This window comes from Haliaeetus albicilla, chromosome 26 (genome assembly GCF_947461875.1).
Source record: "Haliaeetus albicilla chromosome 26, bHalAlb1.1, whole genome shotgun sequence".
In the NCBI taxonomy this organism is placed as follows: Eukaryota; Metazoa; Chordata; class Aves; order Accipitriformes; family Accipitridae; genus Haliaeetus; species Haliaeetus albicilla.
The window spans coordinates 20,684,546-20,703,640 of record NC_091508.1 but is presented as its reverse complement, the minus strand read 5'-3'; the positions used below and the strand labels follow the sequence as shown (position 1 = coordinate 20,703,640).

Below are 19,095 nucleotides of genomic sequence, written 5' to 3'. Positions count from 1 at the left end.
CAGGCAGAGCAATGACAAATGAACCACAAAGGACAGCTTCTGCTCCAAGACATCACACTCAAAATGCAGAACAACAGACAACAAGCAGACAATGAAGGAACATGAGAAAGCGAGGAGATGATACTCATCTTCATGACTGACAATGAGCTGGCCAGGAGTGTGTTTACACCACTGGGTTTGGCCTTTGAAGCTTCTCAGAGAATTGTTTCCCTTCCAATCCAATTTACACAATTCCATGGATGGACAGCCTGATCATGTAGCTTATAGCTGCAATGTGTTTTGGTTTGGCTTTGTTTTGTTGGGGGTTTTTTTGTAGCCAGTGTGGCTTCAACCAGAAGAAGCACAGAAGTGTTTTCTGAGATCCTGGAAAGCAAAGGATTGATACTAGACCTGAGGATTAAAGGTCTGGAGAGAAGAAAATACTGAACTCTATCTGGCATTTTGAGGTAAGAGAGAGTAAAGAGATGCTTCCTCAGACACAGCTCTGTAAGAAAGGCAGAGAGCCATTTTCAAACCGTTTAAGAATATTCAGACTACACATGTTATATTAATTCACTCTATTTGGAATGAGGCTCCTTGCACAGTCAGTGAGGTAGACTAACAGCAAGAAATCATTCTGGTTTCTTGATCCAATCGCTTAGTCCAACTCTTTTGCACAGGTTTTTTGGCAATTTGGACTTTTCCTTGGCCTGGGATATTTGCACAGAGAACTAAATAAATCAGGCTCTAATAAAAGCAGCCAATAGATGGCAGTACTCTAATGAGATGGGAGAGAAGTCATCACACAGCAAGTCTCGGCAATCCCACCCTTGCTCATGATTTCCCTGCAAGGTGGGCAGAGCAAGAGGATTTAATTAGTACCCAGCATAGTTTCTCATCTTCTGGTCCCTGTGTTTCATAAAATACAACGCAAATTTCAGGTTTAACTCATCTCACACCTCAAGCTATCTGGATTCAATGCAGGGAGGCCGAATGCTTCTCTGTATTCTCCTAAAAGGTAAATGTCAGTCAACAGCAAGGCTTTACTCATCTCCCCTTGGGCACGGAGAAGAGCCCAGCATTTGCCCTTGGTTACATTGCTGTCTACAGCTCCTGAGCATCATCAGCTGCTGCCAATTACCCATTCTCAGTGGAGACAACTCTAGGTCACTACCTACGAGGGCAACATTTTAACTGACATCTCATGCTAAGTCAAGACTTCTGTCTTTCTATCCTTAGATACTGACTCTTCTTGAAGCACTGTTAATTAGGTCTCTTCACTCAAGGGGAAGAATCATGACAAGTAGGAAGGGTTCCAACAAGACCATTTAACTCTAAAGATGTCTCCTGCAATGTGTGTGAGGACAGTCAGACTCTTCCATGAGCGTATCAGACATAATAAATTCATTAGGACCAGAATTTCCCTGCTTGTATTTTATACTGACATGCACCAAATCTACTGTTTCTAGGCACTGATGCAGCAGTCAGAAATATTTCTTCTAGTCCACACAAAGCACTATATAGCTGGTGATGTGAAATACATTCCTGGTTTTCCAATCAGACAGACTAAAAACTGAATACTGGAGTCAGTGCTTAGAGCAGGTTCAGAATCAGGGACCTCAGATGAGCGGTCACTGGATTAGAGACTTGAATTCATCAGACTGCATCAGGTCATACAAAGCTCTCATAGCACAGAAGTTAAATGAGGTGGGTTTACATGGAAAATAACTGTTTTACAACATGAAGTAACTAGGACTAGGGAAGATTTTTTCATGCTGAGGAAGCTCTATTAAAAATTTCTTTTTGTATAAGGAGCAAGAACAGCTAGTTCACATATTAAGATGTAGAAATTTAAGACTTGATTTTCAAGGTTATATTCTGTAACTCAAAAAAACTAGCATGAGCCATTGTTTCCAAAGTTGCTACAAAAGCCATAATGCCCAATTAACTGTAAGTTGCCTGGCAAACTTCTGTATGGGAAGGGAGCACTTCCACCCTAGTTTGCTTTAGTTTTCAAATGAAAGGAAGCAACTGGGAGTGCAACACTGTCAAAATAGCTGAATGCAATGGCTCCTGAGCTTACTAGTCCCTTGGAGACAAAACAGCAGAAGGATGGAGATGTCAGGGAAGAACAATCAGCTGTAAAATATGAAAAGCTTACAACATCGAAACCTACAGCAGCAGGCTCAAAAGCAATAATCGCATTACCACTAAACTAAAGCACTAATTACTATTCCCAGTGGCTGGAGTGGACTGACTGCTAATGTTCCTCTGGTTAATGAAGGAAGGTGAGGGAGAATATATTTCTTCAGTCAGACATCTGCTGAAATCTGGGAAGCCATAAAAACTGTATGTAATGAAGCCATTAATATTAATGGCAATAACATTCGGAGGGCTGAGCAGGAACAGAAATGAGATGATAGTGGATTGTAACTCAGAGAAGACAAATACTATGTATTATCCATGTGATGACTGCCCTTATTTAATCCATACTGAATAACACAGCCAGTCAGAGGAAGCAACCACATCCCACATAGGCTGTTTCACTAACAACAGCTAACCTGCTTAAAGATAACTTCTCTAGAAACATGAAGCAGGATATATGCCATTGGAAAAGGAATAAACAGCATTTTATTTTCACTGACTACAAGTACACTAAGAAAAATACTCACAAATCCTGTGTCTTGTGAAGAATCCAGGTTTTCCCATAATTTTTGCCATTTTCATCAACAAGTAGTATATTGTTTAAGGTTCAAAGATACTCATTTACTGAGATAGATTCTGATAAATGAAAGGCACAAAGCAAAAGCATGCCTATTCAGTTAGCCTCACTGTATTTCTGTCTGCCATGCTCAGAGTTTTAGAGCATTTGTAACTGATAATGAATTCAGATAGAGGGTATATGGCTTGTGGAACAAGGGGGTTAGAGAAAAAAATTAGTTTCCCTCTTGGCATTGAAACAAAATGCACCTTACTTAGCAAAAAGGTGATACCACGAGAGGAATCAGACCAAAAGACGATCCCTCTCTGTTTTGACCTGTTAGAACAGGGAGCTCTTAGCAGAGTAACTTTCATCAACTCCAGAAAAAGAAAACCAAACATCCCCCTACAGTATATGCTTAAAGACATCTCATATTCCATTGTTTTTCTGTTTGTCTTCATTATTTGCCACACGCCTTCAAAACAGAACTCATCTCCTGCCATCCACTCACTGTTTTCATCACTTCTGCCCATTTCATTTAGCGAATAGGGCAGTACCAAAAAACACACTCTCATATATTCAGCATGTGTTTGCATATCATGGCTACAGGATATAGCTCCACAGAGAATGTTACGCATTCACAAATTTAGAATTTATAGAACTAAAATAAACTACTTAGACAAACTGCTATCAATGATTCATTCATCAGTGCAAATGTTCTCAGGTGAACTGGGTGTGCTCAGATTTTTTTTAGATTGCACCATTGCGTTTCCTTTGAAATTCTGGTTCTACCTATCTAGGTTTGTTATGAAGTAGGTGAGCCTGTAAAGTAGGTGTGGCCTGCAGAGAAAAACCTATAAACATATATCAAGCACACCAGCTCCAAGGCCATTTGCCTCTTCCCTGAATAAAAATACCTGTGTGCAAACTTCTTATCCACATATAGCAGGCATTTTCCTCTTGAAAATATAACCTTCTGATTGCCTTGGCTATTGCTCATACTGGGTATATCCATCTCCAGTTGTGTATACTTTATGCTTGTACTTATTTTTTTTAAATCTCTAAATAGATTTCTCTCTCACTATTACTGGAGGTTACCCTAAATTTACCCAAAAGACCTTAGTAACTTCAGCTGATTACAAAGCTCCAGCCTCCCAAGACTATTGCATTAAGTCTAGATGTATCCAGGCTGATGATACATTAGAAAAAAAACCCACCAAAACCAGCTACTCTCAGCTGCATGTTTATTGCCCACTTTCAAAAAAATACTTTTTTTGATCACACCATTGTGCTTTTATTTGTCAGTGGAGCGTACTCTTACATTAAATAATTACTTGGATTTGATATCATTCCTTAGATAACAAAACCCTTGTGGTAAAAATTACTGTGATCCACTCTAGAAGTCTGTCTAATACCTGCAGGATGTTAGAGAGATGACTTATATCAGCGGGGAGGCAGGGATAAATACCCCTGTGCACATTCCAGCTAAAGAAGAAACAAAGACTTTTAACTCACTCCAGAACTGATCTCCAAGGCATGACAGGGACTATCTTCTAAAGCTATGAGCCAGCCCAAACAGCTGACCTTGTAGGAGTGGGGAGAGGGTAGGGAGAGGGGAGTCCTGAGATTAGACTCATCACACCTCCTCATACTGCACTGAAACTGTTGGCAACTACTCTGTCGTCTGCAGCATCACAGAGCTGGGGCTCAGCACCGACAGATCTCTCAGTCGACCACTAGCTCTGACTTGTTTGGGTCTTTGGCTCCCTTCTGTAAAATGGACACAGCAGTGCCCTTCCCCATGGAGGAACAAGACACTGCTTGTGCTGTTTGATTTTGGTATCACTGTTATTCATGTTAGTGGTGCTGCTCTGCTCCACTCCCAAATGACTTCTCATTCTTTACATACTGCTACCACAACAAAACAGTGTTATTAGCAGAGCATCTCAAAGCAAAAGGATCGAAGAAATGGAAAACAGTGAATAGCTCCTCTAGGCTCCTGCTGGAGCTCCTCTAGGCTCTGTGGAATCACCAGCTTGGCAGGTTTCCTGTTAGTTAATGACAGGTTCTTCAACAGGAGATTTTCTGTCTGTCGGAGCATGAGGACGTAATGTACAGTTGCAGACCAGTAAATACATCTATGAATACACTGCACTGCCCTAGGATTCACCAGGAACGTCTCCCAGGTGAAACAACTTACCCAAACCTGCTCCATATTCATATTCAAACCTTGTTGCTCTACCAAGAAATATTTTAGAGTTGCTTGTTGCTAAAAGTATTTAACAACACATTTGCTTAAAAATAAGTAATCAACTACTTTCACGTACACCACCTCTTCTCTCAGGATGAGCAAGTTCCTCTCCCTTCTGGCAAAACCGCGTAATGATCATTAAGATGCCATAACAATCATTAAGATGGGGAGAGACACTTACCGTGACCCGAAAGGGTGTCGTGGCGGCAGGCTCCATGGTGGGGTTCTTCTCAGTGACCCCGCTGGGCATGCTGCGCCTCTGCCCACACCTCTCGGGGGGGGACTCTGTGGATGGTAGAGAAAACAAAGGACATTCACAAACACAGAAGCACAGGAACAGTCCAGGAGCATCAGCAGGCCGTGCAAAATGTGGCTTCTTCCTTTGAGATGCCCTTGCAAATGAGCCAACACAACCACCCCGCTCGTATTTCCCACAGCCGCCTAGAACAATGTTCAATCAGCAAGACTTTCACCTTCAACAATTAGCATTTTTTATACAACTGTAAGCTTCAGATAATGCCTGACAGGTTGGCATTATCATTATTTCCAGTCTGCAGATGGGTAAACAGAAAATGTATTGAGCTGAGTGAGAATTATATGCAAAGTACAGATCCATGCACTTGTGGACTTCATACTCCTAAGGGAAACTGCTAATGGGGTTACAGGCACAGGATGCTTAAGTTCCCTCTCTAATTCCTCTAGCAATTTGCTTTGTAACTAGGAAAAAATTACTAAATCCTGCATTTGCTAAGGTATAAAATGTGGATAGGAATACTTACCTCTTTCCCTGCTGGTGAGGAAGGGAGGGGGCTGAAAAGGCTAAATTAACAAATATGCCTAACACTGAGAAGATTTAGAAAGGTATTAGGTAAGGTCAGCAACAGCATTATGAGGTGGTGTTTCCTCAGCTCACAAACCCTCTTTGAAAGCACCACGGAGCTCATAAAAATAGACCTATTTCCAAGCTGCCATTCAGTGGTGCTCAGACCTTGTAATAATCTTCCCTTCTCAAACCATTCCGGAGTCCTTATTAGCCAAGCATTTCCATCACCCCAAAGGCAGAGCTGTGTCATCTCCATTCTGTTCTTCAGGAAGTCTAGAAAATGGGCAAGGCCTGTGGTCATGATCATGTAGGCAGTTAGTGATAAATTCAAGAAAAAAATTCAGGTGTCCGGACTACAGTGTTCTCAGGAGTGGACACATGAGACAAGGGCAGAAGAATCCTCCTCCTCCTCCTCAAACAGAGCTGCGGCTCTCCAGGAGCCGAGGAGGCTCCTGCACAGTCTTCTGTATGAATCTACGTGGGTCAGAGATCTGCACGTGGCTTTGCAGGTTAAGAAAATGTCTTTATATCGATCTCTACAGCAAAGCAAGCAGGTTACAAGTAACAGCCCAATCATGTTTATGAGCAGAGTTTAAGCCCATATAAAGTGTCCGGAGTATGAAACAAAGGACTGAGTAAGTCTCCTAGCAGTGAGTAGTTCATTTTCAAACACCAGTTACTTTGCTGCTCCTTTGAAAGTAAGCACATGGGATTCTTCTGAGCTGAGTGCTTCTTTTTTGCTGGTCCCTGCCCTGCAGTGGTACTGACCACATCCAAGAGTGGGAACTCCACAATTTTCACTCACAGCCAGACTTTTGGGGACATGAAGAATTTTTATGTTCAAAATCAACCCAAAACTGTTTAAAAATTCTCCAAATAGGTACAAAAATTAAACAAATATCAGGTGGTATATAAATACATTGGTAAGGTGCAAGCTGGGGAAAGGCTTTTGTCAAAAACTGTCTTCTTGTGGCTTTTTTTTTTTTGCCACACACTAATTCATATAAAAATATTGTCCACTGCCATCAAATCACGGTCTTCTGAATACAGAATAGTGTAAGCTTTGGAGAAGATGAATGAAACTCATACTTCTTATTCTCCCAGGCACCAGAATCTTCTCTACTCTTTTATTTATCCACATCCACTGGGTTGGACTTTTGTTAACTGAATTTCTCCCTTTCTCTAGGCTTCTTTTCCACAAATATTTTCTGTCCTTCATGTCACCTTATCAACAAACCCTTCTGATCTATAGAAATCCCTGTAACTTTTGAAAGACAGTCTGGATATGTAACACTGAGTTAGTTACTAAAAAATATGAAATCCAAGCAAAGACAACAGCAAACCAACAATACTTTCAGAATGACACTGAAAAGCAGATTTTTCACACAGTTGTTTTTCTCTTTTTAAAAATTATGAGCATAAAAATAAATTTAAAAAATGGAGCTGAAATAAACATCGGGGGAACTCCTTCTAATACACAATTTCACAGGCAACAGGTGTGCCAATGAGTATTACATCATTGCTAGGATTCTTGGTTGGGAATGAGAGGTGGCCTGAAGAAGAATACCTGCTGCAAAAGGAAATCAGATGGTAGACTCTGCTAGAGGGAGGCTTCTACAAATTAGTATGCAAAGAAATCTAAAGATGGAACAACCTATACTTCAGAATGTCTCAGACAACAATGTTCTCGTAACTAGTGTAACTTAGAGGTGGTTTGTTTGCCAATTCTCAGCCTCTGCAATCTGCAATTTGCTGCCATCAGGTCTTAGCAAGGAGGGCTGTCCCCTTAGCAAGGTTCTCCCCTTGCCAAAGACTGCAGTCACCTGGGATCTGTAAGAAACAACCAATACCTGCAATTCCACTCAACAATTCCTGAGATGTATCTTAAACTATTCCAGAAGGACAGATTGTGAGATTCCACCCATGGACTGGGTGAAATGCCTGTTTAGCATCACCTTCCTTGGTTGCAAATCCTGCCCATAATTCCTCACCAGTGGCCACGTAACCTGTATGAGAGCCAGTCAGCCAAAATCAGCCAGTTCATTGCTTTCACAACTTCCAGACAAGCCTTCTAACATCTTGGCCACTTTGTTTGCAGAATTCTGCACTTTGAATCTCAAGGAGGCAACCAAGTCCTTTGGTGTCATCTCATTTCACACTGAGGATCCCACCCTGTTCCTCTGAACAGCAGCCTTCTTTTTTTGGACTGTCATAAAGAAACTACTTGATTACAGCATTTTGAAAGTGAGTTCAAGATGACAAGACAACTGAAGAAGCTGCTTTGCATTTTCTTAATGACCAGAAAAATAAACGTTGTTCAAAGCATTTCTCATATACGTGGTGGGAAAACAGGAACGATGGGATTACGTGAAAAGCAGCTGCAAGAAATTATTTCCCCCAGAGGCCGGCGGCACAGGCACAGAGCTGTGCTCCCCAGCCCCAACACACCTCTCGCCTTCAGCACAGAGGGAAAGTCCTTGCTGTTCCACAGAGGTGTTACAGCACTGTTGACTTGCACCATAGTGGTTTGTCAGACCAAAGTGCACAATGGTCTCACTTTTGGTAATCTGTCAAACTGTTTCCTCTTTCAACCACACAGGTCAGACCTCTTCAGAGAAAGGGAGAGTGTGTTATGAGCTGGGGCTGGTTAATATCTGGGTCTGATTGCTCCAAACCGTACTCTTAAATTCTTACTTCATCATTAAAACATATCCAAGGCAGGGCCAGCAAAACACATCGGTTTGACCCAGACCAAAATACAGAGATGGTTTAGGACCTAAAGCTTCCTATTATTCTTAAGCTTATGGTTCATAAAGTGTTTGGAGTCAAATCTCCATTCTAGCTTAGTTTAAGCAGTGTGGGTATCACTGGAGAGGGGAGGGTTTCCAGGAGAGATACATTACAAAACTCTTTATAAGAAAGCAGAAATAACAAGAAAGAGGGTTGGGTGTGGGTGTTTGGGGTGGGGGTGGGGGTGAGCTGTTTGTTTTAAAGGGAAGTAAAAATAGCTTACAGGTAAATCAGTAACTCTTAACTACCAGGCATGTACAGCAGAACAGTTTTACATAGCGAATAGTATGAATACATAAAGGCTTGAACTGCCCTTTTTATTTCTTCAGGGTTAGAGGAGAAGGCTTAGGCCGGGTTACTCTGCCTAGAGACTGGCATTTGCGATGTCTGCTAAAGCAAGCCCAGAGTAACACCGCAGCAGCCAGCCACCGCATAAAAGGTCGCTGTAAGGCAATAATAAAAACTCTCTCCATAGCCACTAGAGGCTGAAAAAGAAATGTCTTAATTTACAGCAGAAGATATTTAGATTAGCCATTGGAAAAAGTCTTCTCTTAACACAGACACACACAAATGTATGTTCAAGCCTATCTTAAACCTTTCCATGGGCTGTCAGGCAAGGTTCAGGTACAATGAGCTTCCTTCCCTCCCTTCTCCTGGGGCAGATGGATACCAGGTGATCTCCCGAAATCCCTTCCAGCCTTATTTGCTGTGATTTCTGACAAATTTGCCCACTTGTGCATAAGACAAGCAAGTTACAAGAGATCAGATTCAGTATCTGACTTCAGCCTTCTCTTCGCAACCTCTAACGCATCTCCCTGCTCTCCCGAACTTCCACTCCGTTTCTGGCTGGACAGACTCTGCGGCAGTTCTGTGACCCCTCTCAATAGCACAAAGAGTCCAGGGTCCTCCACTGACCTCTGTTACAGACCCACAGTGTGACCCTTGGACATTTTAATGCTTCTCATCAGATTCATAATTGATAAAAACCTTGAAAATCCCATGGGAACACTGCAAGGTTTCATTAATGAATGTGTGCCATCCATTTTGTACCCCAGGATAAAGCATTCCAGAATGAGGAACAGTATTACTGCAGGCAGCTAACCACGGAATGACATTTCCAGAAGCACTTAGTATTACGAGATAACATCCTCACTAGACAGTGAATTTCTCTGTTAGCTTAATACTATCCCTTAGCTCATAGAAATTCCAGGATTATACCTTCATTTGTCCATTTATTTGCTCTACATCAGATTTGATCTGAGGACTTAGACACACAGTATCTCAGGACACTATTTGCTCTCCCAAAGTCCTCAACTTGTTATGAACTTAAAACCCCCAAATCTTTCTTTTATGACACAGAGGCTTGAAAATCACTGAAGTAACAGTCTATTAAATGAGGATTATAGTGCAGGCATACTGGATCTGAAAATGGATTCCTTGGGTGTAGTGAGGAAAGCCACATTATCCAGCAGCAGAGATGCCAGTGGGCAGAAACAGATGCCCACAGAAAGGGATTGCCTTCTGATTCTCCGCAATTTCCACCAGCCCACAATGCAATACCCAAATAAAGGATGGGATATAGATACAGATGAGCAATATGAAGCTGTCTAATTACTGTTGGACAGCTGAATCAGGCAGGCCCACCTAAGTATATTACCTGGCCCTTTAGAAGCTCTTAAAAATCTCAAAATTGGACTGGAAAAGGTTCATAAGTCACTCTGAGGAGGACTGTGGCCATTCTGATGGAAATTCCTCATCTAATTTTCTCCTCATTGTTGACAGCATTTTTCCTGTACTTTTCTAAGCTTGCCCAATGATAACTGGCCATTTCTACTCAACGCTGTTTTACTTTCACCCTGCGTGCTGTCGAACCGTGCTGCTGTTGTCCCTCCCAGTTCTTTTTCAGGAACATGTACTTAATCTCCCCATAAGCAGCACTGCTCAATGTCTGCCACAGTCTGATGCTGGGTTGGGGCACGTTCACCTTACACAATCACAGAAGCAAGAAGAAACAAACAAAAGTGCTTCCTGCTGTTCCAAATATTTAGAGAAGGCTGCAATGTTTTGGGTTTTCCCCAGTGCAGGATAAGATCTTCAAAGAGAAACTTCCTTGACTTTATCAACCCCCTGAAACCTCTCCCGGGTTATCACACATAGCTGGGTCCAAAGTGCTGCTTGGTGTGTACTGCACCAGGATTTTTTTTAAGTTGAAAGTATCCCACTGAGTTCACTGCCAACAGGACACATAGCACTGTAAACACTGCACATTAATTTAGGACCTAGGGCTTATGAATATTTCTGAAACTGTTTCTGTACAGTAATAAACACATTTGATTTGTTAACTAATTCAAGGCATTTGAATTGCCAGAATAATTAAGCCTTACTACACTCTTCTATGCCTGTTCTTCATGCTGCAGAATAGTTACAGAGCAGCGTAGCAGTCCCCCCAAGGCTTCCAGGACATCAGCAGAACAGACTGTGAGGAACTCCTGGCACCCAAGCTCTTGTTTAACCCACTCAACATCACTGCCTTCTTTGTTGCAACTTCTCAGACACTGCCACAGAGCAGGTCATTATGTGTAACAAACACATGAACAAATATTAATACTGTTTACTTTTCACTTAGCAAGTGAGATGTTTTTACATTTGCATTACCTGCTCTTGTGAATCACAGCTAGTCCAAGAGATCATCAGGATTATGCTCTCATTTGTGGGAACGAAATACATTAACTCCTGTTTGTTCATCTCTCTTCACGCTCTCCCCCTCTCCTGATCTCCTCTCACACACAATTCCAGGGATCAGCCAGTGGAAGACACAGTACGAACAAAAGCAAAGAGAACCAGCTGGAAGGAATAACTAACAAGCAGGCACTTCCCAGCAAGTTGATTTTCTGATAGGAAACCGTTCCAACTCCAAACAAGAAAGGGAGGTACAAATCTGAACGATCGTCAGAGAAGGCAGCAACCAGAAAACGTCTCCCTCAAACTCACCAAAAGGAAGCCGTGCTTGTCAGCAACGCACATGCCATGGCACTCCGAACAAGCCAGGAATAAGAGAAGTAGAGATGATGACTTCATCAGAGGCAGCAAGAAAGAGAAGTATGACTGGAATGCCAGGCGAGCCAGCAGCGCTGGGGAGACACGGCAGGAGGCCAGGTTCCTGCACCGCACCGCAGTGACGTGCTTTAGGGAAAGGAGACTTTAGAGGACAATAAAACTTCACCAGACCGTCTGGAGGTAATGCAGAAAACTAAGAGTTCGTCAGAACCAAAAGCTGGTGGAAAAGCTCCTACAGGCAGCCCCGGGAGAGGTCAGACTGGCTCCCGAATAATTAACCTTCGGAGTGATCTGCCAATGAAGGGGTGCTCCTCCCTGTCCTGCCCCATTGGTTTGGTGCTTGACATCTCCAGGGTGCCCCAGAGAGCTTACCAGGGTGGAGTTTCTGTGAAACCAGAGGGAACAGGAATTACCGGTCTCCTGCTCATACAATTACACTCCGTGAATTAATTTTATTGCTTAATGAATTTAGGTGTTATTCCTCTAATTTCTGCATTATCTAATAACTCCTTACTACAAACGCAACCAAGGAGAGGAGGAGGCACATAGTGACAGAAGTGATTTATTTAACACAGCTCACAGTAGCATTAATGAATTAAAAACAATCCCTGGAGACGAGATATTTGTAGTGCCTGTGTGATTCCGAATACTCAGGAGAGGCTGCAGAAAAATCTACATTTCAGATAGCTTTAGGTGGCCACATGAGTCCAGGAGGAAAGATGGCTCTTTAATCTGAATCCAAAGGGGTCTTTAGAAGCTGCTGTTAGAATAGGGGCACTTTTTAGAAGTGGAATATTACCCTGGGAATAAACAACAACAGAAAATAATAACTACTGAGTTAAGCCAACTTTGCCCTTCACGAGGCATGAATAACTTTGAATGGGAAGCAGAGATGCAAAAACGTCTGATTTCCCGTGGACAAAGGTCAGTTACGAACCACTGAAAGGTTATGAATGCCCTTGCTAACACTCTCTTCCTGCTCCCAGCAGCTGGACTAGAAATACAGCTGCAAGGCCAGTTTCATTGTTCAATTACCCGGAGAACTATTTATTGGAACCTGTCGCCCAATGCCCTGCTGATCCCTCAGTGAATTCCAGTTGATCCCTTACAGCAATATTATAACCATTATGCCACGCAAAATTAATTAAAAGTCAAACCTTTATTAGGCAATAAAATTGACTTTTAAATAAAAATTGTCGTGAAGCAAAAGTTTAGGGCAGGTAATGCTGCCCTCTGAAAAATCAGACTCATCTAAAACCAAAGCTAATGAACACTCAGAGTGTTCTCTAGGCTAATGAAAGCTTGTGTCACCACCACTTTTTATGTTAGAATAAAATTATTTCTCTTTGCATCTAGAATCTCTAGCTTAAATACACTTCTGCAATCCCACTGGCTGTACCCACAACTCTTCTACATCACAATCAGTGATTTACTCCCTGCTCATTTAATGTTCTAAGCAGAAATAGTTTCCCATTTTCTCATGCTCTCACTACCTTTTCAGAGAATTAGGGATACTCTTTACACAACTATAGCTTGTAAAAAAACCCTTCACTTATCTAACCATTTACATACAAAACAAAAAAATAAACTGGAATCATTACTTGCCTTTTGTGCTACACTCTGGCACAAAATATTTAGAATTAAACAGTTAGAGGCTGGTTGTATGCCTATAGCTAATGCTATCCACAGTGACTACACCAAACAGATCTAGCTTCTTACCATTACCTTTTTTTCCCTCACAGATGACTTAAGTATTACAAACCCCACTAAATTCAGCTTAGCAGGGGGAATGGCATCTCTGACTCAACTGTGGCCCTGCCTGAAAGCATAAAAAGGCACCTGAAGCACCACTCAGAGCCATACGATCCTCTGCAGCTACGAGAATGGTGGCTGGGAGAGCCTTATTAGAACTGGCTGGAAAACAAAAAACAATTCAACTCACAGAAAACATCAGACCACACTGCTTCCCACCAGCTAAAAGTATGACCATCTTCTCTCAAAGTGGGACTAAGATCTTCTGGAAGAAGAGCTTTTTCTTCGTTAAATAATGATTTGAAGTGACATTGACCTTTGCCATAGCACGCTGTGCACTTTAATGGATCTCATATCATCTCTGTGTCAGGTTCCCAGATATCGTGTACTGTGTAGTATTTAATATTCCTCATACTGCTCCTGAGCAAGTGCTATTAATGGCTCTCGAATCTAGTACTGAAAAAAGCTGTGCTATTTTTCTGTGTACTTGATATGTATCTATTCCTCTCTTTTCTCTAATATTACCCAGTAAGAGAATTCTTTTCCCAGCAGCATGCCAAGGTGCTTTTTGATGCACGCAAGCAGCAAAGGGACTTACTGCCCTTTTCTCGCGTCTTTCTGTGGGCTTTGGCTGCCCAGTGTTGCAGCCTCTTCTCTCCTGGAAAGCTCAGTTAGGCCATCCAGCATTCAAAGCTGGAATAAACTGTGTTTCTGTTATCACCCAGCAGTGGGGTAAATGGAGTTTTGCTCTGATAGAGCAGAAATCCAGCTGCCTCACTAGAGGGAGCTGAAGCCCCTTCCCTGGCCAACCCAACCCAGAGCACTGACCCAGCCAGAGGACAGGGGAGATCTGCGCTGCCTGGGAGAAATCTGCTTCTGACACGGACAGCAGGGCTGTGGGATCTCTCCGGTGTTGTCCGTCTGCTTGTTTAGCTGAGTTCAGCCAGCCAACACCTCTCCTCGGGGCAGTTCACGTCCCCGCTGCAGATGCCGGCACCGTCCGTGTACTTACTGCCTTCCTTCTTGTAGGTTAGTGACAGATATCTAAGGCAAATTCTGCCCTCATAGAAATTGATGGGGAATATATTCTCTACCTGAGGAGACAGATTAGTCGTATTTGTCAAGAAAAAGATACTCCCAGAGGGCAAAAAAGAAAGAAGAAAATAGCACTAATGGGAAAGGAAAGCTCAGGTAATTCTCAACATGAGGAGTCTGAAAATATACATGCTAACTTCTCTGTACCACAAAACTGAAAAAGCGGATCCACGTCCAAAAGAAAGACATAGCTGCAGGTCCCCAGACCTGGTGCCAGGGTGATGACAGGGAGAGACTACAAGGCATCCAGAAAATTGAAACCCTTTCTAAAAATAAATAGCAAATCATGCTGATTGAGCAGCCTTTATTACAAACTCCATTTTACTGTCTGGTATTTTTTAATTAGATATTTATATATATGTATTTGGTATTTTTATTCTTTATTTATCAGTCTCTGAAATAAAATATGTATGATATTTATCTTTCTTTGGTATGATGTCTAGAGAACGAAGAAATTCGTCTTTTGCTAACGGCATATCATTAGGAACCTTTTCTCCAGGGTAAAATTGAAATCAAGCACAGACTTAAAAAAGACATCAGAAAAAGATGAAATTCTAGCCTGGCTGGGGACCAGATTGTGGAGACTGCTAATACCCTGGTTAAACTGGAAAGGATGATAAAGCGAAGTAGAACATAAGCTTCCTCCTATGTGATGATAAAGACAAGCAACATGGAGTCTGGAGAACAAGAAGTCAGCTCTGGGGAGGTTTAAATTAGGCTCATCCATCATGCTTAACATTTCTGCAAAGATTCAACGCTGTTCCCGTGCTGCTTTTGTGCAGCGCTTCATCAGCATGGCTGCCTATTCACAGAGGCAATCTAAGGCAACAGAGAAACTTCTGTGCTCTGTAATCTCGGTCACTGCGGATTTAAACTCTCCCACCTCTCCACAGCGTCTGGGACAGGGTGTGGAGAACACAGCCCTCTTCCACTCGAGACCGCCAGCAGCCCCGACGGCCTGAAGCACCGTCAGGGGCCAGCTGCCCCTGCAGACTGCTGGCCCAACACGCGACGGCCATCAGCACGTGGTGGCCGAGGGCCACAGACGCCTGGCAGACGGTCTCGCGTGGACCTTTCGCTAACGTCGCGGGATCCCTGCCGCAGAGCGGCTGGAGAACGGACTGTCCCTCCTGCAGCGAAGGCTCCCTCTGCGATTTCAGAACAGCTGATGCAGGTCGTGCCAGGCCTCCCATTTCATTAAAGCTCCCGGGATTGCAAAGGGGAGTTGGAAATCTCACAAGAACAGATTGCGTTGCAGCACGTTGGCCCTCTTCGCTTCCAACTTCAGAGAGAACTAAAAAGCAGAGAGGCACATAGTGCCACAGGGGGGCCCCCAGTGAGACGGGAGACACCCATCCAGATCACAGCCTTGTTTTTGTCTCCCATCAATGAGGTTTGTCTCACTGGCGAAGCGTTCTTACGTTTGGTTTGGGGCTTTCTTAAGAGCTGACTTGGACAGGTGAACTACAAACCAGTTCAGAACGGTTTACTTTGTGTGTGGAGTAGCAGCACCGTATAAATTAAAACTTTGCGCAGTTTAATTACTAGGCCATTTTTCCAGTCGTGCGTGGTGGCTGCTGTAACAGGTCTGTACTGGCAAAATGCAAATTAAATAAATAAATACTTAATTTATAAGCATGATTCATCAGAGGTTTCATCTTCTATGGCAAAGAAACAGATGTTCTATTGATGGCACTTCATTAGAGAGATAAATGGGGTCACATACATATCTCTATTCACATCCATCTGCATAATAGACCAAACATTAAGATTTGAAATTCACATAGTACATGCAGCTTTTACATCAGCCTGAAAGAGTCTTAATGCCCAGAGCCAATTAATCCAAGTTAGATTGCCTTAACATTGAAGGAACTTTAATATTGTTCAAGAAAGCAGAAGGTTGGGATTTAACACTGGCTATTTGGGATACAGTTTCATTGGAAACACTTATAGAAGGATAACGGATTTTAACTAACTGGATAGCAGTAATTTTTGGTACCTACTGGACAAAATTTAGTATCTCTTCTGATGAAGCAACTCAAAGACAGCATTAAAAAGCAGCAGTGACAGGAAAGTCTGAAAACACTGTTCTTCCTCCAGTTAAAATTATGAAGGGTTAGGATTCGGAATAGCGTTAGAGATAGCTGAGAATTGTTTTCTGTTTTTCCAAATGTTTATGCAGGAGGCCTAGGAGTTCCCCTGCCAAATAGAACAAGTCTCCTTCATTTTAATATGCATTAGATACAAGATAATGCTTACAAAAAGAGTGTCACCTTCTCTGCCAACCTGATTGTTTTTTAAAGGTGAGTGCTTACACAAATGTTCTGCATTTGCTTGTGTGTGGACGTGGGAGTGTATGCACACACATGTATGTTAGCATACAGTGCGTTTGCAACACATTGGCAATCTACCTGTGTGCCTACATACCCAGAATATTGCTGAAAATACTTCTTGTCCTTACTACTGTTACTCATACGTCTTTCTTCTAGCTATTCAGACTCTTTTAAGCAATCATTTTACATTCCACAATTCCTAAGTGTGGAATGTAAATCCTAATTTATTGTGACTGATACTTCTATTTCCTTTGGGGACAGGTGAGTATTTCTGCTTCTCTTACATATACATGCTCTGAAAACATACTTGCAGGTGTCAGCTTCACAGGCTCACTTTTTGTTTTCAAGCAAACATTGCCAGTGCCAATGAAAGAGATAGGAAAGAAAACATTAAAAAGCAGTCATGTTTTCTTATTTCATATAAATAATGGTGTGCTGCAGATGGACATAAAGAAACCACCAAACTACTATATTCCTTAATGCAACTAATCTATAGCAATTGTGCTAGCTTTGTGATTGTGTTGCCATGCTTTTTAAAGTGATACCCACTGTTTACCTACAAACAAAAATGTGTCGTAGATTACAAAAAGGGATCTAGCAGGGCTATATTCACTGGTACATTTCCCATCCTATTTTTGAAGTGGGAGGGAGCAGGAGGATGTTCTTATCTACACTAACACTGACACTTGCATTTTCCGTCCTAAAGAACATGCAGGGTATACGTAGGGATTCCTTCCTCCACTGCTGAACCGCAGTCACTCCAAGGAGCAATACAGTAGCTGTTTGGCAACACACTGCAATGCTGCAGAACAATTTAGCACGTTGTGAATAGCATTCATTCTTCCTGGGGAGATTAATGCACTACACCCCACTCTCAGAAATTTTATCTTGGTATTCACCCAACATTCAGCTGGTCCTAGAAGTAAAGTTATGTAAATGAACACCAAATGTTCTCACTTTAAATACGCCAGCCAGATCAGAATTTGTTCCCATCTAAGGGTATAAAGGTAATAACTGTTAACCTTTGACTGCTAAAAATGTAAAGGAAAAATATCTTTCATTTAAAACTTGCTGGTTTGGTTACCATGGACACTGCTTAATCATGAAGGATGACTATTACTTGTTCCTATAGTAACCAAGAAGCTTAAGAAGCATCCTGTAATTTAACTCCAGATGCCAAATTTTACAACAGTCCACCTATTACCACATTTGGATATTTCAGAACAAGCCCAGGCTTGATCTCCGACTCTACAAGAAATTCACTGATGCAGAAGTGCTGTAAGAAATCAAAAATGTGAGCACATAATGTACAAAAGAAACTTGCACTTCAAATAAATTGGTTTCTTCAAAAAGAAACATTAAGTGCTCAGCATTTGAGGATTCCTTTTTCAGTGTAAATGTTAATGAAGCAAAACTTTGGCCGTCTTTATTCTTGTCAATGTTTCTCAAAGTCTATACAATTGCAGGGCATGTTTTTCCCCAAAGTGAATGCTTCAACGCTCAGCTTAAAATGAACTTCTGAAGTAATGCTGAGTAGCCAGTATTCATAAATGAACCTGCGAGAGCAGAGCAGGACTCCCAGCCTAGCTCTCAAGAACCTACAATGAAAAATTTGTGTCCCTCATGCAAGCAAGAAGCAATGGACAGGACAAACCTTCCAAATTCAGGAACCAATGTGTTGCTCTAGACAGCCTTTTATAGTATTTCTGCATATTAAAAAAAAGCATAACACTTGCCTAGTGTTACTCATCACCATAAAGCTTTACCTTCAGCACCACCAAAGAAATTTAGTCAGAAGCTTTGTCTCCTGTAGGTCTGGGGAGATGAGGCTTCCAGAAATTACCTGTGGCTGACACTGTTTCTTGACCCTCACCAGCCCTATATTGGGTATGAATTCACAGATTTCAAAAAGCCATCAAGTTTTACATACGCTGATTTCCAAAGGGGCCTGAGGAAACTCAGTTTAAAAGCCTGACCCTAAGGCTGTATAAAACAGTGAAATGAGTAAGAAAGTTCTGGGGTTTGTGTACCTTTTTTAATACACATATACACAAACACACAAGCAATTAACATCTAAGTTTAAAATATTCTCTGCAGTGTTTAAAAGGAAAGCAAACTACCTTCAGCTAGTGTCTGAGTTGAAAAAAAGCAAAACTGATAATGCCCAAATATGGAAAGTGACCCAGCTCGTTCCCGGCTCTGTTGAGAGCAAAGTAAATTAAAGGATTATAGAGTGCCTTCAGTGCAATAACTTAAGGGATTAGTGGCACACTAGAAGACCTTCAAGGGAAATATAGGTTTAAAAGCTTTAAAA

At 42.0% G+C, this 19,095-nt stretch overlaps 1 protein-coding gene across 6 annotated transcripts in view; it reads right to left on the bottom strand.

Moving 5' to 3' along the window:
- Positions 1–19,095, bottom strand: part of DAB2IP (DAB2 interacting protein) — a 210,831-nt gene that overhangs the window by 138,778 nt on the left and 52,958 nt on the right. For 5 of the 6 annotated variants that reach the window (XR_011322275.1, XM_069771194.1, XM_069771197.1 and 2 more), the window contains exon 2: positions 5,113–5,216. Coding sequence is in view for 5 of the 6 variants with exons in the window: in XM_069771194.1 (XP_069627295.1) it covers positions 5,113–5,216 (104 nt within the window). In the remaining variant the exon portion in view is untranslated. Of the gene's footprint in view, positions 1–5,112; positions 5,217–11,199; positions 11,215–19,095 lie in introns of those variants that run through there. The other variant, XM_069771198.1, reaches the window with a different exon arrangement.